The sequence below is a fragment of the Schistocerca gregaria genome, chromosome 3 (genome assembly GCF_023897955.1).
Source record: "Schistocerca gregaria isolate iqSchGreg1 chromosome 3, iqSchGreg1.2, whole genome shotgun sequence".
In the NCBI taxonomy this organism is placed as follows: domain Eukaryota; kingdom Metazoa; phylum Arthropoda; class Insecta; order Orthoptera; family Acrididae; genus Schistocerca; species Schistocerca gregaria.
Genome location: NC_064922.1, coordinates 734,555,878 through 734,580,208, shown reverse-complemented (window position 1 = coordinate 734,580,208; position 24,331 = coordinate 734,555,878). Strand labels below are relative to the sequence as shown.

At 36.5% G+C, this 24,331-nt stretch overlaps 1 protein-coding gene across 4 annotated transcripts in view; it reads right to left on the bottom strand.

The window, feature by feature from the left end:
* Positions 1-749: 749 nt before the first annotated feature.
* Positions 750-24,331, bottom strand: part of LOC126353778 (spondin-1-like) — a 577,109-nt gene continuing 553,527 nt past the window's right edge. For all 4 annotated transcript variants that reach the window (XM_050002859.1, XM_050002861.1, XM_050002863.1 and 1 more), the window contains one exon: positions 750-3,062. In XM_050002859.1, the coding sequence (XP_049858816.1) occupies positions 2,884-3,062 (179 nt within the window). In that variant the 3' untranslated portion in view covers positions 750-2,883. The remainder of the gene's footprint in view (positions 3,063-24,331) is intronic.

The window sequence follows — 24,331 nt, the reverse complement described above, 5'->3', positions numbered from 1 at the left end:
TCTCAATAACATAGGTGACCAGTTTCGGTTATATTTGTATAACCATCTTCAGACCCAAGGCTTCCTTGGAGGATGGTAGGTGGAGCTCTCCTCATCTGCTGAGGAGAGCTCCGCCTACCATCCTCCAAGGAAGCCATGGGTCTGAAGATGGTTATATAAATGTAACCGAAACCGGTCACCTACGTTATTGAGACATAAGAGTATTGTGATCAAGACTGAACTTTAGTTAAAATAAAATACTCTATTGATCACTGTTTCCAAAAATGTTTACCAAAACTGTACTAATTTAGACTTCTTGATGTTTCTGTATTTTGTTGACCTATGTTGTGATAACAACAGAACATTCTTTCTACAACAGTTATTGCACCTAAGTGGCTCACAGTTAACAAATGGTAAGAAGAAAGAAAAAAGATTGTTGTAATAGATACTTGTAGTAAGCCAGATTTTACTTTTCAAGGGCAATTCAGAATTTTGGATATTTACGGTTAACATTTACTGTAGTCCACTACTAACATTTCAGTAGTTCTGGATGATAAACCACACAGCACTATTAATACAGTTTACAATCACTTCTGTAAACGCTGACTTAACAGAGGTATTCATTCATTTCCAGCTAATTGTAACAAGACTGCACACTAAGAGAGAAATTAATTTTATTCGTATACATAGCAGCATATCATGTGGTTATCATTACCACCTGGATGAAAATGAAGGGCATGTATAGTTGAAGAACAACTAAAGAATGTCAGAATGTTTTAACAATAAACATTTAATTTAAATAAAACAATTACATACACTCAATTAAAAATAAAATCTAATGTTAGAATGTCAGGATTTTGAAAAAATTTTTAGGGTGTACACTGACCAGTACTGAAATCTGATTGAACATGTAATGAAAAATTCACAGAAGTTCAGTTCAGCTTGTTTTGCTGTCACAATTACTTCAAGTTTTTACATGCCAGAATGGCACACTTCACATATTTTCTGGCCCTCATAACTCATGCTTCACAATAATTTTTGGAACAGTCCAATAATTTGAAGAGATTTATACAACAAAGAAAAGAGCTACTTGAATCATATTACACTGCTTTCCATAGGCATGCAGCAGATTCTGTTCATAAACTTCATCATGACCAGCCATTTGACACTCACTGCTGGATAAAAGTATCATCTAAACGTACATTATAGTCTTCAGCTAAGAGCAACCAAGATGCTCTTGCATGTTTTCTGTCATCTAATCATCTCCGTTTTATCTTCACCACAGTCACAATTTAGAGGGTTATGGAAAAACATTTTTGAGGTTAGAGCCAACCTAGGAGATCTCAAAACAAATGCTTATTATAAAAGCTACAATATGCATAATCATGTAGAACTAGTAATAAAGATGTGTGAATGACATCAGAATCAAATTCGATAGTGCAATGCAGTGTAAGCTTACATCATGAGATATAAAAGGAAAGTGATGAACAATACTGTACTAATCCCATGTGTATTTCTCTTGATGTACTTTGTGAGTACAGAGGATGTACTGTCTCCACTTTGGTTTCTATATAAAAATGCTTTTCATGGTATTTGTCTGTTTCAGGAAGGCTTATGTAAATCACTGTGGCTATGACAGACTATTAAGAAGTGACAGGGACAGAAATTATTAGTTGATGGAAGATGCTGAAAATTCACATGGTAATTTGCGGCATCTTTTAATTTGATATGTTCTGCATAAGATGGGTGCTTATTTATTTAAGCTTGGAGACTTGCAGAAATCTAAGTATCCACTTGATGACAGAAATGAAGAAACACATACAATTGTTTGGAATTCAAATGAAACTGGTTTCTGAATCTATTTGCATTGAACTTTTCATATCCATTCCCAGAATATTGCAAGAGGTACATACTATAAAACTATTATACAACAATATATGAAATACTTCATGTATCTTTTTCCTTGGTTTTTACAAGAGATGCACATTTGTACTCTTGGTGTGCAAAAATGAAATTTTTTCTCATTTTGAAATCCTACTGTAAATACTTGAAGCATACTGGGCAGCTAGTATAGACATACTGTTACTGGTACAGATAAGAGTCTAAGATGATGAGAATAAATAAATAACATAAATTTTCTTTTCAGATTTCTATCAAATATATATTGTCACTTAGATATGTAATACCTCAACAGATTTTGCAACTCTAACGCAAATCAAATTCATTGTATTTAGTATGCAATTGCATCTCATGATTAGTCAGGGATGCATACTTTCATGTAACATTAGGTGAAACCCTGTCTTACCTTTCAATAAAAAAGTTTTATTGAATTATATTTGCTATTCTTTCTCCATTCACGGAATACAGGATAATACAGCACACACTAAAAATGCATCCATCTACAAAGTACATTATTCAGTGATATTTAGCACAACTTTCATTACATACATGCCACGTGATGGCTTTTTTTCTTAAATACACTATTTCCCGTTCCTTGTTTCTTTTTATTTTCTTCAAATCACACAATATGCAGCTGTGTAAAACACACACAGTTACAGAAATTATTGTCACAAGAATGATAAAAGAATACAGCAGAAATTTGGGGAAATAAGAATGCATTGCAAAGTATTATTTTGCACTGAACATTATTATAATGAACACCTTTTTACCGTGGTTGTGATTTGCCTTCTAATGCTGACTTGTGAAATTAAATTTTAAGTTAAGTTCATAATGGGATAAAAGTTTGAATGGAATGACTTACATTACTGTACTTCATTCATCAGTGAACCTAATATGGCTTAGATAGAATATCACATGTCTCATACTTTCGTGTTGTCTCTTTTGCTTATGATACTTTGATTTAAAAATCACCAGTTACTGTATAACCATTCAGACTACCATACTTCAATCTTTGCATATTGGAAGCTCACATTTCTCCTTTTGGAGTCGTGCTCCACAAGGTGCTCCTCCAGGTTTCCGAGGCTGGATAATACTTCTGGTGCGCTGTCGATATGCATGTCCACATGTTGCTGAGCAGTGAGACCATGCACTCCACTCTGCTAGCTGACAGTCATTATCTAAAACTGATATGTTGAGTTAGTGGATATATTACAACAATGGAAAGTTCAGGGTGGAATAATGACAATATTATGAAAAGAATTAGAGCCCCACCACACATAGATTGCTTCTCCCATCTGGTGCAGTTGCCAGAGACAGTGCCCATGTGTGATAAGTTGTGTTTGTGTGTGTGTTTTCTACTTTAGATGCAGGTCCTTTGGCTGGAAGCTTAAATGTATAGCAGTCTTTTTGTTGTTTCTGTCTGTGACTCAGTGCCTCCTCTGTATAGTGAGTAATAATCCATCCTTTTCATAATATTGTCATTATTACAATAATGAAAATTGCAGTACAAAAACAACAAACAAAATGATGAAAGGCAATGTTTACCTACCATTGGTTTAAGGACTGGATAAAAATCCTTTTAACATTTCAGAAAATTCCACCAGTTTTTGAGTGATCTTGCACTCATTTTCTACTTGAAGTACCAGGCTTTTGTATGTAGGACAGTTGAGGTCATTGTCTGGCTTAGCAAGAAATGAAAAGAATCAGAAAAGTGAAAATGACCTGGAGTGCTTTTGATAAACAAAACAAATTTTTCAAAGCTAAGCCTCCTATGTGCCTTACATGGAAAATTAAGGGTCAGTGTGCATTACAACTTTTGGTGTATGGCAATGAGATTTAGATTTTCAGTGAAAAACCATTCAATAACTGATGTCTACCCAGTAAACAATAGTGAGAGGTATGATTAGCAGCACCAGAAGAAAGTGGAAAACAAAATACAAGGGAAAAACTCAAATGTAGGGGGAAATTATTCCTGTAATTAAGATTAAATGGAAGATGGTGGGTCATACAGTTAGGTAAATGGAGGGCAGATAGGCTAAGAAGGTTATTTGCTAGACTCCAAAATGTAAGAAAAGACTCGGATGATGACCTAATGGGAATTGGGTAGATGTCAGTAGAAAATGTGCCAGAGCATCAAGGGTACGAACAGACACAGACACCCATATGCAGATGTGAATTATGGACGATAATATCATGAAACAGCACAATTTTATTCCTGCAGTGATATAGGTACTTAAGTGGCAGAAGTACTATGCCAGGGTAGAGTCCATTACAATGTGTTACCTGTAAGATGGCAGATTTCAGAAGACATAGTTGGGAGTAGAGGGAGCAAGCTTGGCCCCCACATAGACTGACATGAGGCACAGTTTTACTAGGGGGGGGGGGGGGGGGGAGATGGAATGAGCTATGAATGGTCCCTGCAGGCTGTCACCATAAACTATGCTTCTTGCTTTCACAAAAGCAGAAGCTATGTACAGAAGTAAAAAAAAAATGCTTCTTTAAATGAGACTGAAACCATATTATTTACTGACATGTTTAATAAAGATCCTAATTTATCAATTACTATACTTATCACAAAGAAAGGAAATGGCACAAAATATGGTAAAGTACAACAAAGTATACAGCTAACAAAATCGATACCACACACAATACTGTCAACTAGGTAATGTTGGCCACAGCCAAACATAAATGAGTACTAACCATACCCATCTGACTTTTAAGAACTTCTAGTGATTCATGACAAGTGAGGAGCCAGCTAACTTAAAAGTTAACATGCTGAAAAGCAACACCTGCATAGAGTGACTGCACCAGAGGCACACTTGTAGACATCTCAAGCTTATTTGGTACTATTGAACACAGAAGTTTACTGATTGAACTATAATAAACATAATGAGAGGAGTAACTAATAGGTAGCTCTCATTATGTCAGGCAAACAGGACACAAAGGATACGGACAGTGTTTTGGCAAAATATTTATTAGATCCAACTCTATTTCCATAAAGGCCCATCAGGAAAGGGAACCTGACCAGCAAAGTTAAGATGATACATAAATGACTGTTGTATAAAACAGTTATGGAAAAAGCATCCTATCTGCAATTGTCTGCAACAATATGGTTAATTGCCAAAAGAACACAAATCTTGCCTGAGTAAGTGAACAAAATTGTTAAGAGTGTGTACAGGTGGCACATGCATAATAAAGTAAGCATGAACATAAAAGAAAACTTCAGGTTACAGAGGAAACATGATAATATCAGATTTAATTTGTATGATAGCTGTATATGCTTTACAACAAGCACAAAATACTTAGAGATGAGTATTGACTGTCATTCACTGGAATGAACACATGAAAACATTAATGTGTTTAACCATATGCTGTATCTTTAGAGTTCTGACATGTTGTTTAATAACATTTCCTTGGAGTTAGATATTGTTCTTATATATACTTATTTTTCACTAATGCAATCCATTTCTGAATACCAATACAGAGAAAATGGATGACTTTTTCAGGCTACAGAAATGGAACACAAGAATGACAGTTGAAGCTTGTACCATTATCTAATATGTTTGAGAAGTTGGTGATCTAAATTGTGCTGTATGTATTTTTACATCCACCAGTCCTCAGAATACACCATGACAAAATTTGCAGCTACTGTACAGATGATTTTATCCATGATCATAAAACAAGAACCAGGCAAAATTATGTACACCAGGGGAAAAAATAAATGAGTAGCTCAATATTATGTTTCTGTCAGGTAATTAAACACAGTAAATATAATAGCATATTAATTAAATGAACATGTATACAAGACAATCAAATTGCACTTCTTAAGTAACTGTAAATTCATAATGAGCAACAAAATAACACAGAATATTTCTGTTTTGAGTCATCAGTCTTCTGATTGGTTTGATGAGGTCCACCATGAATTCTCCTTCTGTGTCAACATTTTCATCTCAGAATAGCACTTGCAACCTATGTGCTCAATTATTTGCTGGATACATCTGAATTTCAGTCGTACTCTACAGTTTTTACCATATACAACTTTCTCCATCACCATGGGAGTTATTCCTTGAGGTCTTAACACATTCCCTATCACCGTATCTCTTCTTCTTGCCAGTGTTTTCCATATATTCCTTTCCTCACTGTTTCTCTGGAAAACCTCCTCATTCCTTACTTTATCAGTCCACTTAATTTACAACATTCTTCAGTAGCATCACACCTCAAATGCTTCTGTCCTCTTCTGTTACAGTTTCACCACAGTCCATGTCTCAGTAATATGTGATACTGTGGTCCAAACACACACTCTCAGAAATTTCTTCCTCATATTAAGACCTATGTTTGATACTAATTGGACAGGAATGTTCTCTTTGCCAGTGACAGTTTGCTTTTTATTTTGTCCTTCCTCTGTCCATTGTGGATTACTTTACTGCCTAGATAGCAGAATTCCTTAACTTCACCTGCTTCATGATACCAATTATGATGTTATGTTTCTCACTGTTCTAATTTCTATTACTTCTCTTTACTTTCATCTTTCTTCAGTTTACTCTCAATCGAATTCTTCACTCAATAGACTGCTTATCAAATTCAACAGGTCCTGTAATTCTTCTTCACTGTCACTGAGGATAGCAGTGTCATCAGTGAAACTTAGCATTAATATCCTTGGGTTTTGATCCCACTCTGGAACCTTTCTTTTATTTCTGTCATTGCTTCTTTAATGTATAGACTGAACTTCAGAGATAAAGACTATATCCCTTTCTTACACCCTTTTTAATTCACGCACTTCATTTTTGGTCTTCCACTCTTATTGTTCCCTCTTGGTTTTTATATATATAATATATGTGAGTGTGGTTTCAGTTGCCTGAGACTGCAGTCGTGTGTGTGTGTGTGTGTGTGTGTGTGTGTGTGTGTGTGTGTGTCTATTGTTGACAAAGGCCATTGGCCGAAAGTTTTAAGTGTGAAAATCTTTTTGTTGTGCCTATCTGCAACTTAGCATCTCCACTACATGGTGAGTAGCAGCTCTCCTTCTCATAATATTGTTACATTCCATCCTGGATTTTCCATTGTTTGTTATATATTACTCACCTTTCCCTATAGTTCACCCCTATTCTTCTCTGCACCAATTTACATTGTCAAACACTCTTTCCAGCTTGATAAAACCTATGAACGTGTCTTGATTTTTCTTCAGCGTTGCTTCAACTATCACTTGCAACATCAGAACTGTCTCTCTGGTGCCTTTACCTTTACTAAAGCATACCTGATTGTCATCTAACATTTCCTCAATTTTATTTTCCATTCTTCTGTGTATTATGCTTGTCAGTAACTTGGATACATGAGCTGTCAAGCTAACTGTGTGACTATTTTCACTCTTGTTGGCTCGTGCAATCTGGGGAGTGGTGTGGATGATGTTTTTCTGAAAGTCTGATAGTATATCGCCAGTCCCATACATTAAACACACCAATGTGAATAATCAGTTTGTTGCAACTTCACCCAGTGCTTTTAAAAATTCCAAAGGGATGTTATCTATCCCTTCTGCCTTTTTTGATTATAAGCCTTCCAAAGCTCTTCTAAATTCTGATTCTAATACTGGATCCCCTGTCTCTTCCCTGTTGACTCCTGTTTCTTCTTCTATCACATCATAAGATAAGTCCTCCCCATCATAGAGGCCCTCAATGCCCTCTTTCCACGTATCTGCTCTTTCCTCTGCATTTAACAATGGAATTCCCTTAGCATTCTTAATGTTACTGTCCTTGCTTTTAATTTTGCTGAATGTTTTTTTGACTTTCCTATATGCTGAGTCAGTCTTTTCAACAATCATTCCTTTTCCAATGTCTTAACATTTTTCATGCACCCATTTCACTTTAGCTTCCCTGTACATCCCGTTTACTTAATTCTTATGTGACTTCTGTTTTTGCATTCCTGAATTCCCTTTTTTTGTTGATCAACTAAAGTATATGATCTGTTACTCATGGTTTCTTCACAGTTACCTTCCTTATACCTATGTTTTTCTCTCCAACTTTTGTGAATACCTTTTTTTGGAGATGTCCATTACTCTTTAACTGAACAGCCTGCTGAGCTGTTCATTATTACAGTATCTGTAGCCTTAGTGAACTTCAAGCATATCTCAACGTTCCTTAGTATTTCCATATCCCACTTCTTTCTGAATGATCTTTCTGACTAGTCTCTTAAACTTCATCCTACTCTTCATAATTATCAAATCATCTTATGATTCTACATTGAGGTGACAAAAGTCATGGGATATCTCCAAATACTGTGTCGGGCCTCCCTTTGCTCAGTGTATTGCAGCAACTTGATGTGGCATGAGTTCACCAAGTTACAAGAATTCCCCTGCAGAAATTCTGAGCCATGCAGCCTATATAGCCATCCATAATTGTGAACATGATGCAGGTGCAGGATTTTATGACTGAATTGACCTCTTGATATGTCCCACAAATGTTCAATGAGATTCATGTTGTGTGACCTGGGTGGCCAAATCATTCGCTCGAATGTTGCAGACAACTGTGGCACATTGTCATCCATAACTGAAGTCCATGAGCGGCTGCAACTGGTCTTCAAGTAGCTGAACATAACAATTTCCAATCAACGATCAGTTCAGTTGGACCAGAGGACCCAGTCCCTACCATACAAACACAGCCCATGCCATTATGGAGCCACCATTAGCTAGCATGGTGCCTTGTTGACAACTTGGGCCCATGGTTTCATAGAGTCTGTACCACACTCAACGCCTACCATCAATTCTTACCAACCATCAGGACTCATCTGAACAGGCCATGATTTTCCAGTTTTCCAGTCATACAGGGTCCAACCAATTTGTTCATCACCACAGGAGAAGGACTGCAGGTGATGTCATGCTATTAGCAAAGGCATTCATGTTGGACATCTGGTGCCATAGCCTATTAACAGAAAATTTTGCCGCGCTCTCCTAACGATACGTTCATTCGTTGTATATTCCACATTGACTTCTGTGGTTATTTCATGGAGTGTTGCTTGTCTGTTAGCACTGATAACACTACACAAACACTGCTGCTCTTTTTTGTTAAGCGCAGACCATCAGCCACTGTATTGTCTGTGGTGAGAGGTAGCACCTGAAATTTGGTATTCCTGGTGCTCTCTTGATACTGTGGGCCTTGAGATACTGAATTCTTAAACAATTTCCACAATGGAATGTCCCAAGCATCTAGCTCCAGCTAATGCTCCACATTAACAGTCTGTTAATTTCCATTGTACAGATAATAGCTCTGCCAATGCACTAACCTTTTATACCCTGTGTATGCAATACTACTGCTATCTTTATTTGTGCATATCACTATCTGATGACTTTTGTCACCTCAGTGTATAGCTGCCTCTGGGTATGCCTTACAGTCCAGTATCTGATTTCAGAATCTCAGTGTGACCATGATGTAACCTAACTGAAATCTTCCTGTACCTCCCAGCCTCTTCAAAATATATCTCCTGCTCTTGTGGTTGTTAACAGATCACTTGCTGTACTATCTGAACTTTATTGCTGAACTCAGTTAGTCTTTCTCCTCTCTCATTCCTGCCACCAAGCCCATATTCTCTGCTAACCATTTCCTCTACTTCTTCGCCTACAACTGCTTTCCAATCCCCCACAACTATTAGATTTTCATCTCCATTTATGGAACAATGCTGTCACTGAATTGTTCACAGTAACTCACTCTCTGTCTTACCTTCCTGTTCATAAGGAATCCTACTCCTGCTATACCATTTTCTGCTGCAGTTGATATTACCCTATACTCACCTGATCAGAAATCCTTGTCTGCTTTCCATTTCTCTTCCCTGATATTCACTGTGTCTAGATTGACCCTTATTTCCCCTTTCAGATTTTCTAGCTTCCCTATTATGTTCCAACTTCTGACATTCGATGCCCCAACTCATAGAACATTATCCTTTCATTGGTTATTCAGTATCTTTTTCATGGTTATCTCCTTCTTGGAGGTCCTATCCTGGAGATCCATATGGGGGCCTAGTCTGGACTCTTTTTGCCAATGGAAAGATCATCTACGTCTACATCTACATCCATACTCCGCAAGCCACCTGACGGTGTGTGGCGGAGGGTACCCTGAGTACCTCTATCGGTTCTTCCTTCTATTCCAGTCTCATACTGTTCATGGAAAGAGCGACTGAAGGATTGAAGAATGACACTTTTTCAGTTAAAGGCCATGTGTCCTGTGGATACACGTTACGTATCTTTAATGCAGTGGTTTCCATTGCCTTCTGTATCCCCATGCAGTTAATCATTGCTGATTCTTCCATATTGTGGGGAGAGTTTCTCATCACAAGATTAAGAGAATGCCTTGAATCCCTGTCTGCTCCTCTGCTGTCTTTGACAAGATCAGTGATAGAATGAGGGTGACTTCTTATGTTAGAAGGCTTTGGCCACAATTGCTGATGATTTTTATTCAAAATTTAATCAGTGGCATGGTTCAGACATGGGAGGAAGGACACAGAATATAGAGTGGGAGAAAATTATAAATGAATGTTCAATATTTGTGATGGATAATATTATTCCTTTTCATTTGCTGTGCTCATTGTTTAATTTCAAAGGGATGTTGACAGAAGAATGTGTGTCTATGATACTAGAATGATTGTGGCACTGATACTTTGTCATTCACATTCCCAATACTTTTTCATTTTTCTGTCAGCTTCCCTCTGCAACTGAACAATGAGCTCAGCAAATGAAACAGGATAGTATTATCCATCACTGGAAATGAAAGTTAATGTTTGTGTTTTTCCCATTATATCCTCTTTGTTATTTTGTTGCTACTATGTATTTTCAGATCTACATTTTGAGTGCCACTTAAACATTTTTGTTTAAGGTATTCTAAAGATCAAGTTACAGAAGTGTTCAGAGGATTGGAAAAAGTGTTGGTGTAAGTATAGACAAGGGCGAATCAAATATAAACTGAAATTATTTTGCAAGTTAATTTAAGCTTTAGAAAAATTCATACACATGAACTTATTTCTATATAGTTTTCTGAATGTGAAATACATTTTCCCAGTGAATAGGAAGTTTCTTGAACCCATTTTCATAAAATGAACATAGCTATGACAGCATCATCATTGTCAAATCTGTGTCCTCCAATTACTTCGTCTAGTGGTTCAAACAAATCAAATCTGCAGGGCAATAAGCCTGGACTACAGGGTTGATTTCGTAGTGTGGTCCAGAACATTTCTTTTCTTTTCTTTTTTTTTTTTTTTTCTGTTGAGTTCAGACAGGTGTGTGGGGTCATGCATTGTCATGAAGCATGATCACATCCTGGATTTGTAATGCACACGTTTTCTAATGACTGCACATTTTGTTTGGTTCCAAAGTTGGCAATGTTCACAGTATGATGATAATGGACAAAATCAATGAAAACAACTCATTTAAGATAAAAAAGATTGGAGGAACCTTCCCTTGGAGAGATCATTTTTGGATTCAACTGGTGGAGATCAGTTCTTTTGGCAACTTTCTGTGCTACTTTTTCCAATTCCAGGATGTAACAATGCAACCCATGTTCCATTGCAGATCACAGTTCACAGCAGAAAATGTTCCCCTTCAGTTTGGTAGGATATCAGTAGCTGTTTGCACACCTTGAGATGATGAAATTTGTGCTTTGTGGTCAGAAGATGAGGTGCCCACCTTGCGCACAGTTTCTGAAATTCATTGTTGTCAGTAATGATAGCCTGAATACTATCATAGGTTACGGTAACCTCAGTAGTGATCATCTTCAGTAAGTTGGTTACCAATGCAAATATTCTCCTCAGTGATGGTGGTTCTCGGGCAATGTCGGTGAGCTGCAATTTCAAGTGTTTCTCAATTTCACACACTTGCATCTTTCTCAAGGTATTGTTCACAGTCTGTAATGCAAGTCTTTTCAAAATTTTTTTTTTTTGACATTGCTATTCTGACTGAAGAAATGATACAAAATCATTATAGCTGTTGAGAAGTATCACTGGAAACAAAAGCAACAATGAGCAGAGATCACACCACCTCTATTTACAAAATGGCATGTAAAACAAAAATTCCAGTTTATATTTGATTCACCCTTCTAATACCTAATGATGACTATTTTTGCGGTCACAATTGTCTTCGGTCACATAGGTACGTCCTGAGCCTCTCATTGGATATACCTCTAATTCCTAATTGGTCAAAATATTGCTCTCTCAGTTGAATTTTCAGTGTATTTGTCATTTGCCAGTGTTTTAGCTTTCCTTATAACATTTTTGAGGATCCTCTTGTAATTCTTCAGATATAAATGAAATTCCAGAGGCATGGTCTGTGTCTTTGCTATATTGTGTAATCTTCTCTTCTCTGCACAAGAGATTCTAGTACCTGTTGCAATCCATTTCTTCTTTTTGAAGTTAAGTTGACATTTTTAAATGGAAATGCAGCTTCAAAGTATGACATGAAGATTTCCATGGGATCTATGCATAAAAATTGAGTATGTGACAAGATTTAGACATTAATATTATTCTAAGTCAAGTGTTAAAAAGTGAGTTCTGAATATGTGGTGGAAAACCACTGAAGAGTTTCATTGTAGCTTCTGTAAAAATGACAGACACACTTACTTGTAGGGGAAGTATAATGCTTTACACATTTCTTTTAGCATTTTCTTAGTTCAACTTTTTTGTTGGTATTTTCACAAGTATACACTTCATACCAGGTTTCTTCGCTTAGTCTCAGTATAAAAATGTTCGTTTGTTTGTTTGTTACTGAATTTTCTGGTTTCTTTTACAAGTTCCTCTTTCTCATTTGTTTTGCTTGGGGTGTGTAAAACAATAAACTGTACGTAGTGATCACTGAAGCCAGCATTAAGATATCCAGTGCAGAATTTGTGATTTACATTTGTGTTTATTAAGATCTGCTCAGGAGAAAGAAAACTGGCGTTCTACGGATCGGAGCGTGGAATGTCAGATCCCTTAATCGGGCAGGTAGGTTAGAAAATTTAAAAAGGGAAATGGATAGGTTAAAGTTAGATATAGTGGGAATTAGTGAAGTTCGGTGGCAGGAGGAACAAGACTTCTGGTCAGGTGACTACAGGGTTATAAACACAAAATCAAATAGGGGTAATGCAGGAGTAGGTTTAATAATGAATAGGAAAATAGGAATGCGGGTAAGCTACTACAAACAGCATAGTGAACGCATTATTGTGGCCAAGATAGATACGAAGCCCACACCTACTACAGTAGTACAAGTTTATATGCCAACTAGCTCTGCAGATGATGAAGAAATTGAAGAAATGTACGATGAAATAAAAGAAATTATTCAGATAGTGAAGGGAGACAAAAATTTAATAGTAATGGGTGACTGGAATTCGAGTGTAGGAAAAGGGAGAGAAGGAAACATAGTAGGTGAATATGGATTGGGGCTAAGAAATGAAAGAGGAAGCCGCCTAGTAGAATTTTGCACAGAGCACAACTTAATCATAGCTAACACTTGGTTTAAGAATCATGAAAGAAGGTTGTATACGTGGAAGAACCCTGGAGATACTAAAAGGTATCAGATAGATTATATAATGGTAAGACAGAGATTTAGGAACCAGGTTTTAAGTTGTAAGACATTTCCAGGGGCAGATGTGGACTCTGACCACAATCTATTGCTTATGACCTGTAGATTAAAACTGAAGAAACTGCAAAAATGTGGGAAATTAAGGAGATGGGACCTGGATAAACTGAAAGAACCAGAGGTTGTACAGAGTTTCAGAGAGAGCATAAGGGAACAATTGACAGGAATAGGGGAAAGAAATACAGTAGAAGAAGAATGGGTAGCTCTGAGGGATGTAGTAGTGAAGGCAGCAGAGGATAAAGTAGGTACAAAGACGAGGGCTGCAAGAAATCCTTGGGTAACTGAAGAAATATTGAATTTAATTGATGAAAGGAGAAAATATAAAAATGCAGTAAATGAAGCAGGCAAAAATGAATACAAACGTCTCAAAAATGAGATCGACAGGAAGTGCAAAATGGCTAAACAGGGATGGTTAGAGGACAAATGTAAAGATGTAGAAGCTTATCTCACTAGGGGTAAGATAGATACTGCCTACAGGAAAATTAAAGAGACCTTTGGAGAGAAGAGAACCACATGTATGAATATCAAGAGCTCAGATGGAAACCCAGTTCTAAGCAAAGAAGGGAAGGCAGAAAGGTGGAAGGAGTATATAGAAGGTTTATACAAGGGCGATGTACTTGAGGACAATATTATGGAAATGGAAGAGGATGTAGATGAAGACGAAATGGGAGATACGATACTGCGTGAAGAGTTTGACAGAGCACTGAAAGACCTGAGTCGAAACAAGGCCCCCGGAGTAGACAACATTCCATTAGAACTACTGACGGCCTTGAGACAACCAGTCCTGACAAAACTCTACCAGCTGGTGAGCAAGATGTATGAGACAGGCGAAATACCCTCAGACTTCAAGAAGAATATAATAATTCCAATCCCAAAGAAAGCAGGTGCTGACAGATGTGAAAATTACAGAACTATCAGTTTAATAAGCCACGGATGCAAAATACTAACGCGAATTCTTTACAGACGAATGGAAAAACTGGTAGATGCAGACCTCGGGGAGGATCAGTTTGGATTCCGTCGAAATGTTGGAACACGTGAGGCAATACTGACCTTACGACTTATCTTAGAAGAAAGATTAAGAAAAGGCAAACCTACATTTCTAGCATTTGTAGACTTAGAGAAAGCGTTTGACCATGTTGACTGGAATACTCTCTTTCAAATTCTGAAGGTAGCAGGGGTAAAATACAGGGAGCGAAAGGCTATTTACAATTTGTACAGAAACCAGATGGCAGTTATAAGGGTCGAGGGACATGAAAGGGAAGCAGTGGTTGGGAAGGGAGTGAGACAGGGCTGTAGCCTCTCCCCGATGTTATTCAATCTGTATATTGAGCAAGCAGTAAAGGAAACAAAAGAAAAATTTGGAGTAGGTATTAAAATTCATGGAGACGAAGTAAAAACTTTGAGGTTCGCCGATGACATTGTAATTCTGTCAGAGACAGCAAAGGACTTGGAAGAGCAGTTGAACGGAATGGACAGTGTCTTGAAAGGAGGATATAAGATGAACATTAACAAAAGCAAAACGAGGATAATGGAATGTAGTCAAATTAAATCGGGTGATGCTGAGGGAATTAGATTAGGAAATGAGACACTTAAAGTAGTAAAGGAGTTTTGCTATTTAGGAAGTAAAATAACTGATGATGGTCGAAGTAGAGAGGATATAAAATGTAGACTGGCAATGGCAAGGAAAGCGTTTCTGAAGAAGAGAAATTTGTTAACATCGAATATAGATTTATGTATCAGGAAGTCGTTTCTGAAAGTATTTGTTTGGAGTGTAGCCATGTATGGAAGTGAAACATGGACGATAACTAGTTTGGACAAGAAGAGAATAGAAGCTTTCGAAATGTGGTGCTACAGAAGAATACTGAAGATAAGGTGGATAGATCACGTAACTAATGAGGAGGTATTGAATAGGATTGGGGAGAAGAGAAGTTTGTGGCACAACTTGACTAGAAGAAGGGATCAGTTGGTAGGACATGTTTTGAGGCATCAAGGGATCACAAATTTAGCATTGGAGGGCAGTGTGGAGGGTAAAAATCGTAGAGGGAGACCGAGAGATGAGTACACTAAGCAGATTCAGAAGGATGTAGGTTGCAGTAGGTACTGGGAGATGAAGCAGCTTGCACAGGATAGAGTAGCATGGAGAGCTGCATCAAACCAGTCTCAGGACTGCAGACAACAACAACAACAACAAGATCTGCTCAGTTGTTGGGCTTGTTGTTGGTGTAACTCTTGTAGGTGAATCTATGGTGGCTTTTATGTCATATGTTTCCAACAGGGCCATTAAACTTTCTGGTTTTGAAAATCAATATTAAAATCTCCACATATGAGCACTGTTTTGTTGAAGTTTTTTATAGTATTTAAAGCTGCTTCTAGGTGATGGCAGATATGATTTAAGTTCCCATCATAGCTCCTATGTACACTGATGATTATTAATTTTAATGTGGAGAGTTCAACTGCAGATACTTTAAAAACTTTCTCTTCAGCTAACGGTTCAATTGGTTTTATGTTACAATAATCAATACCAGTTTTAACAAATATACACGACCCTCCATGACTAGGTGTAATTCTAGAGACTGATGATGATAGATTGGAGTCTGCAATTTTTGTGACTGATATTGCATCTTTAGGCAGCTAGTGTTCAGTTATACACATTACAGAATCGTTTTTTAACTCATCAGTAAGTAAAATTTCAAGTTCACTTAATTTGTTTTGCAATGATTAAACATTTTTGATGAATCAGCATGAAATTAAAAGACTTTTTAAAACTTTGGCGTATTTAATTGATCATTTATCAGTTTCCTGAACATCCTTCCAAAAGCGAGGAAAACAAAATAAACAAGAAAGAAGAACGAAAATACAACACTGCTGACGTTCCTAATTTAAACTAGAGGTATGTGATGCTGTAAATATGATTCCCAATTACCAAACCGTGAATACGCCCGAACTAAAAATTTATCACCATAATGTGCAATCCCTGCATAATAAGATCGATGAAATTAATGTTCTATTAACACACGAACTTAATGATATCTCAGTGTTATGCATTTCTGAGCACTGGCTTAACCCAGAATTAATCCAGAATATGAAAATAAACAAATTTGTCTTGGCTACTTACTACTGCAGGAAAAACAGCAAGCAGGGTGGGGTAGCAATTTACACAAAGGATAATGTAGATTTTATTACACTACCTGACTTAACTAGAGAAAATGTTGAAAAGGATTATGAAATTGCAGCTATAAAAATTACTCAGTTCAACCTGGTTATTGCTACAGTTTACCAATCACTGTCCGGGAGTTTTGAACTTTTCTTAAACAAAATGGATTTGCTACTAAATAAAGTAAATAAAATGGATTGTGAATTGATAATCTGTGGGGACTTCAATATTGACTTCCTCACGAATAGTGGAAATAGGGAGACCATTTTGAACCTTGCAACATCCTACAATTTAAAGGCTGAAGTAAAAGCTGCTACCCAAGTATCAGAAACTTGCCAAACAGCTCTTGATCAGTTTCTAGTCAAGAAGAGTTTACACAACACCTCACTAAGAATTTTCAATGCAGGTTTTAGTGATCATCTTGCTCAAATATTATGCATAAAAGTACAAGGCAGTATTATTAACAACATGTCTTTCAGAACAGCATATCAAAGTTATAATCAGCGTAATGTGAACTACTTCAACAACTTATTACAGAAAGAAAAATGGCTAGGAGTGTACAAAATGAACGATATAAATGAAAAATTCAACACTTTCTTTGATACATTAACCCATTTCTTTGAACTTGCGTTCCCACTGAAAACATTAACCATACCAGGAAACTCTAGAACAAACAGCTGGATCACAAAGGGAATAAGAGTTTCATGCCAGAAGAAAAGACTACTTAATGAAATATGTAACTCAAAAAATTCCTCACCTGTAGTACGCGCATACTATAAAAAATACTCCAAAATATTAAGAAATGTAATAAAAGCAGCAAAAATAATGCATAATGATGAAATCATTTATAATTCAGCTAATAAATCAAAGGCTATGTGGAGTGTTATAAAAAAAGAATGCGGAGAATACAGACAACCTTGGAAAAATATAACACTATCACATAAAAATAAAAAAGTAACAAACCCCTTAGAAGTAGCCAACACATTTAACAACTTTTCCACAGGTGTTGCTGAAAATATGTTACAGTCAAACTTTAAGAGCACCCAGGCAAATGAATATAAAATAAGTGCATGTAGAGGATCAATGTACATCAGTTCTGTTTCACAAGATGAAGTAGCTAAAGCAATAAAAGGACTAAAAAATTCCAAATCGGCAGGTATTGATGGCATACCTGCAACAATGTTAAAGAAGAGCGCATCAAACCTGATTGAAGTACTCACACATTTATGCAACTGCTCACTTCAGGCAGGCACTTTCCCTGGTGTGTTGAAAACATCAAAAGTTATTCCTGTATATAAAAATGGGGATAAAGACAATGTAAATAACTACAGACCTATCACAATTTCCTCCTGCATCTCTAAAGTACTGGAAAAAGTTATGTATGAGAAACTTATGAAATTTATTAATAAAAACAGCATTCTATGTAATGAACAACATGGATTCAGAAATAAGAGGTCAACAACAACTGCTATCTATGAGTGCATCAATTCCATTCTAAACCTGATGGACAAAAAACAGGAAACAATAGGAGTCTTTATTGACTTGTCAAAAGCTTTTGACATGGTGGACCATAAAATTCTGCTATCAAAGCTAGAAAGATATGGTATTCGAGGTCTGTCCAACAAGTGGATCAGTTCCTTCCTGACAAATCGTATGCAGGCAGTGTGCGCCAAGCACACAAATATTAAACTAAAAACTGTATCTAATCACTTATCTGACTATAAACAAATAAAATGTGGTGTACCCCAAGGATCCGTATTGGGACTTCTTCTGTACATAAATGATCTAAGCTTAAATATTGATCCACACAAAACAATCATATTTGCAGATGACACCACGATTCTGTTAAAAGGAGGCGACGATGAACTGTTACAGCAGACAGTAAACACGGTCACGAAACAACTTAGTAACTGGGCACAGAGTAATCAGCTTGTAATAAACAGTAAGAAAACCGTTGCTCTAAAATTCCACAATGTTCCTAACAAGCTAATAGCACTTTTAAACTACAAAAAAGGGCCATTACAATCTTGTTTGGGTGCAAGCCTAGAGACTCTTGTAAACCCCTGTTTAAGAAATCTGGTATTCCCCCATTACCATGTGTATACATTATGGAAACACTTTTGTTCTTTAAATTAAATGTAATAGGCAAGGACTGGAGACTACAAAAAACTGTGATATACATGAGCACTTTACCAGACAAAACAGAAACTTACATATGACTCAAATCAGCACAGCACTGTGCCAAAAAGGTACTTTTCACATGGGAATTAAGCTTTATAACAAACTTCCTGAAAACATAAAAGCTATCACTGAGGTCAATACATTTGGAAATTCTCTAAAGTCATATTTACAGCATCACTGCTTTTACTCCATTGAAGAATATTTAAATTTATGAAATGTGTTATATAAATACTTACTTACGTGTAAAGTGTATTATTGTAAGCTTACATATGTATGCCTTGAAATGACTTTCAGCATGTTTATTTATAACTTGACTTGTCAAATGTCTTATGCATAAGCTGCTATGTAGACAACAGGACCAATAAAATACAATCTACAATCTACAATCTAGCTTTATCCTGTCAATAAAAAGTCATCCAGATTTACTGGAAGTACTGATTTTCTTTTCCCTAATGCATTTATTCTCCTATTGTCATCTGCTACAGAATTTTCTTCTGTGCCTGCTCCCCTATTGGTGGTTCAGCTGCTCCAGTTGTTGATTCTGCTGCTGATGCTCTGCTCCAGTTGTTGATTCTGCTGCTGATGCTACTGTTGATGATTTTGCTGCTGGTGTTAGAACTGGGTCTGCAACTGGTGGAGCTGTTACTGCATTCACTGTTGTTGCTGTGACTGAATATTGGAGGCATCTTTTTTCTTCTTTTGTTGTTGTTGGCCACTGAGGTCTTGCTGGCATTGTTTCCTTTGAATATTTGGGGGCCAATTCAGGATGATTTTGCTTTTGAGTGTTTCATGCCTCTTGTTCATAATTTCTTTAATTTTCTGACAAGCAGCTTTTTCCCCATGTTGTTAATGAGAAATTCATGTTATGTGTGGAATCTGCACCCAATATTGTTAACATTTACGAGTTTTACATTTGTTAAATGTTTGCAAAGGAATGAAATTTGTTGGTTGGCACTGATTATTTCTTTATTTACACATGATCAAGATGGTAAATTATGCCAATGTGGGATGTTCAGCACTAAAACATTTGTGTGTGTCAGCTGTCCTAAGTTCTTGTTGTCTGTGGATTGTACATGCTTGCAGACTTCCAACATAGAAGCACCAGGCTTTATGTAAGCCATTGTTTGAATACTAAATTGACTGTTCAGAAGGTGAGCAAATCCTTGACCATGACTGTTTGTCATAGCAATTAATTTTTTTCATTCAGGTTTCTTTGCATGTTTAGCAGGGGCACCAGAGTTATAGTCAAAACATTTCGTATCAGCGCCGGTCAAACACTTGATATGTAAGTCATGCAAGTGTTTAACTCTTTCAGACTCTTTTTCTTACATAATAGAAATTGAGCTGTTAAGCATTCTTTCAGATGTATCACTCCACATATTTGTAGTTTCACAATCAGATCGCAAATGAGTTTTATCACCTGCAGGATGTTTCTTATCTTGCACAGTCGATTGCACACTGAATCTGTTTGCGAACACAATATTAGGTTTATTTAATAAGCTCCATGCACAGTTGATTGCACACTGAATCTGCTTGCGAGCACAATATTAGGTTTATTTAATAAGCTCCATTGAGAATGTGGCACTGAGTTTTTAATTTTGCCTGGAATCTCAGGTTACTGTGAGGCAAGTTTGCTGTCGGTTCTCACTTTTCAGATGTAAGTTTCCTTAGTTCCCCCATCAGAATGTTAATGGTTAGTTGTAGACTACTTACGTGATCATTTAACTTTCTGATTTCATCACTACAATTCGTGCACACATTGTTTTTATCAGTATAATTTTCACCTTTTTTTTTTCAAATGAACACTATGTATATCAATACTAGCCAACATCTTGCTTCCTCATGATTTCTTTTATTGTATTCCTTATGAGTGTGGCTACAGTTATGTTGTGCAATCTATATGGACTATTCATGATCACTGTGTTGACCATCAGTGTGGACTCAAGTACAGAAATTCTGAAAAGTCAATGATGGTCAAGCAGAGTTGAATCAATAAATATAAGATTATATTTGAAAAGTCGAGGATTCTGGGCCAAAGCCATAAAAATTAGACTATGTGGTAACAACTTCAATACAGACACTGAATATGCAGTTAGCAATGTATGATTGATGAAGAATGATTATAGAGAATTATTTCACTTAGTTTACCACTTTGACAAATGGTACAAATCTCATCGGTAGTGCAGTTCTGCCCATACCAATTTAGTGTATCAGAAGCGACAGTAAGAACAGTGTATGCAATGCAGTGTTGCAAGGCTTTGAGGTTCTGTGGTAGAGGTGAAGTATAAATGGTATCCTTGATGTAACACCACAACAAAAAATTGTAAGGCATCAAGTCTGGCACCATGGTGGCCACTTGATAGTGCCAGGTCAGTGGCCACAACATGGCCTATCCAGTGATGTGACAATGTCTCTTTTAAGTAATCTCATACACAATTGTGGAAATATGGAGGAGTGCTATCTTATTGAAAGATCAAATCCCTGCTATCAGTTTCAGGTTGTGGCATGTACTACAAATCTAGCATGTTCAGATAGGTGATACCATTGACAGTTCTCTCAGCAAAGAAGAAGGGTCCATAAACTGCCTTCATATACATGGCACAGAACATGCTTACTTTCATGGAATACCACATGTGGATTCTTTGTTTTCCATATGGGTAAGTTACCTCACTCACTTGCTCACTGCCTGACAAAAAGCATAGAGCTCTTAGAAGAGACACGATGTCATATGAACATATAACTTCATACACATATATGTACACATGATTGGCAACTATATAAAAGACTAGAGTCACAATTCCCTGCAAAAGGTAGAACAGCCACCAGAATGCATTAGTGTTGTTCATGTTTAGTGTTTTTATAAAGCGTAGTAGGGTATTTAATGTGTGTGAACACATTCAGATTTTCAGTGATCAATGTGAAAGACATGGAGATGCACCATGCATGTGCAAACAGCTTTATCAGTAGCTGACAGAGTTTGAAAGGTGCTTTATTTGGCCAGCTTGTTGAATCATGCAGTATGCAGATCTGTGGGGCATTGAGATGTGACAGAGATGTGATGCTGGACTGGTTGGCACATGAGATCGACCACATCTGACCACCACAAGGGAGGATAGCTGTGTTATGCACAACCACACCGTAACCCCTTCGCATCTGCACCTGTTATCTGAGAACAAATAACAAACTTCCCCAACGTACTGTGGCATCCCACACCACTGGTCAGAGACTAGGAGTCTAGCTGCATTTGGAGTAGTGCCATGGCCAGGAGGCACACATATGCACCTGTCCATCTGCCGGTCCACTTTATGTAAAACAATTACATAAAATGGGTATGTATTTTATGTTTTTATTTATGAATCACTCATGTCTCTAATGCATATAGACAAATATGATATCATTTTAATTAGTATTAAGAGACTAAATAAATAAATCCTGTTAATTATTCATTATGCCACAGATTGTGATAAATTACAATAATAAGACACTGCATCACATTTACTGAGAATTTAAGTGACTACCAGAACTGGAACAATTCAGTATTTTCCCCAGTCACACATTAATTGATGTGTCTAGGTGAAAAGCATGGGCCTTTTCCTCTTTCTGTTGTGATTGTGGGTGGTTATACTTGAAACTGCCTAGTATACCATTTCTGTTCAGGATGTTTTATCTTGTTTTGATGTCTATGCAGAGAGAGTGAAGTGTGGACAAATTTTTGGTTCTAGTCTCTGATTAAAATCATTTTCATGTTCATGAGATAGAAAAAAGAACACAACAGCTCATGGACTAGTAGATGAGTGCTTTAATAAAGTCTTGAATGGGCTAAAAACCATGAACAGTTTGAGAATATTGTAACTGGCAATGGTAGTTAGATCTAGAACTGTTGAGAGCTGTACCTTAATTCCTTTGGCTATTTTAAACTTAAAAATAACTAATCATGTAAAGAAAACAAACTCCTAACTGTGGTTTTATGAGCAATTTTTACAGAGTCAACACTTTTGTACATTTACTCTTTCATCTGTACCTTTAATTCTTTCCTGACAGGTCTGGTTTATCCTATGTTTGAGACTCACTGCAGAATGTTTGGATTGAGGTCTGAAAGAGTTTCTCATGAAATATATGATTTCATAAGTTTGCCCAACTTTTTGGTGTTAAAAAATAGTAAGAGAGACAGATATGCCCCACTGGACATCAAGTGGGTAATTACAGAGAAGAGTTGTTCTGAAATTTGTATTACTTGCCTCAAAGTAAACTTTTTAATCAACACTAATGAACAGCAATTATTAGTAATATTTATCAACAGTCTTTGTAGCATCATTTACACTTTTTGGGTAAAATATTGTTAAGTGTTCACTTATCTCCTAAGTTGCTTTCCAGTTGAATGGGTTTTTGCTTTATTATGTCTTCAAATAAGTGACACTATGCCTCCAGGCACTTTGTATATCATCACATGCTATTGAGATTAGATCTAGATTTTAGCTTCTTTGTTTGAAGTGCTCATACATATCTACTGGGATCTTTGCCTTATTGAACACCCTGTTTGGTATTTGTAATCCTAAAAGCAGATCTCCTGTTCCCATGTCACTCTTATCTTCTAACTCTTGTTCGTTCCCAGAAAGAGAGCAAAGACACTTGGGAATATTTTTATCTATGTCTGAATTTACTTTTGTTTAGGATGTTTGGACATCAGCCGCTGGACCAACAGACATAGAAAAAATACCATAATTCTGTACATCGAAATGTTTTGATACTTGATACATAATGAAAAAAGAAAAGTAATTTGCTAATGAGAGACACTTCTGTCACATTGTCTTGAATAACAAAGCAAAATTTAAAAAAAAAAAAAGAAAGAAAAAAGTGGATCAGACATGTAATAAAAAATTAATGAAAAGTTGGTAATACTGTGAGTAAATTAATTACAAAAATAAAATGACAAAATATGCTCTTCTTCATTATTTTTGTGGGTAACTTTAGAAAGTTATGGCCATTCCCAGCTAGGTAGACTACTTAAGTACTTCAGTTCTAGCAATGGTCACAGCTATGGCTGTTTTCAGCCCACCTGTCTTGTGACAATTCCATGAGCAGAAGCAGTTGAATGTTTTATAGTGAATCACTTGAGCAATGCATATTTTGTGTTGTGGCTTGACAAGACAAAATATGAGTGAGTATGTCTACTGCTTACAGATCAGATTTCTTACATACTACCTACATTATTCAATCTCAAATATATGTTCTGTAACCTAATTCAAGTGACCTGCATCATGCATACTATCCATTGAGTTTGGGAGTCTGAAAAGAAATACTTGTCACTGAAAGATTTTGTATCCTCCATTAAGAGAATCTTAAAGATACAAAGGGAATTAGAAAATGTAAGTAACATATTATTATGGTGGGCCTAGTAATTTTTATTGAATTCTGCACTACACTTAACATGACACAGATACATTACAGTATTTTTCAACATAGTTACCAAGTCTCTGTAAACAACAGACTGAATGTTCTATCAATTATTCAGTTTCGTGGCAATAAAAATACAC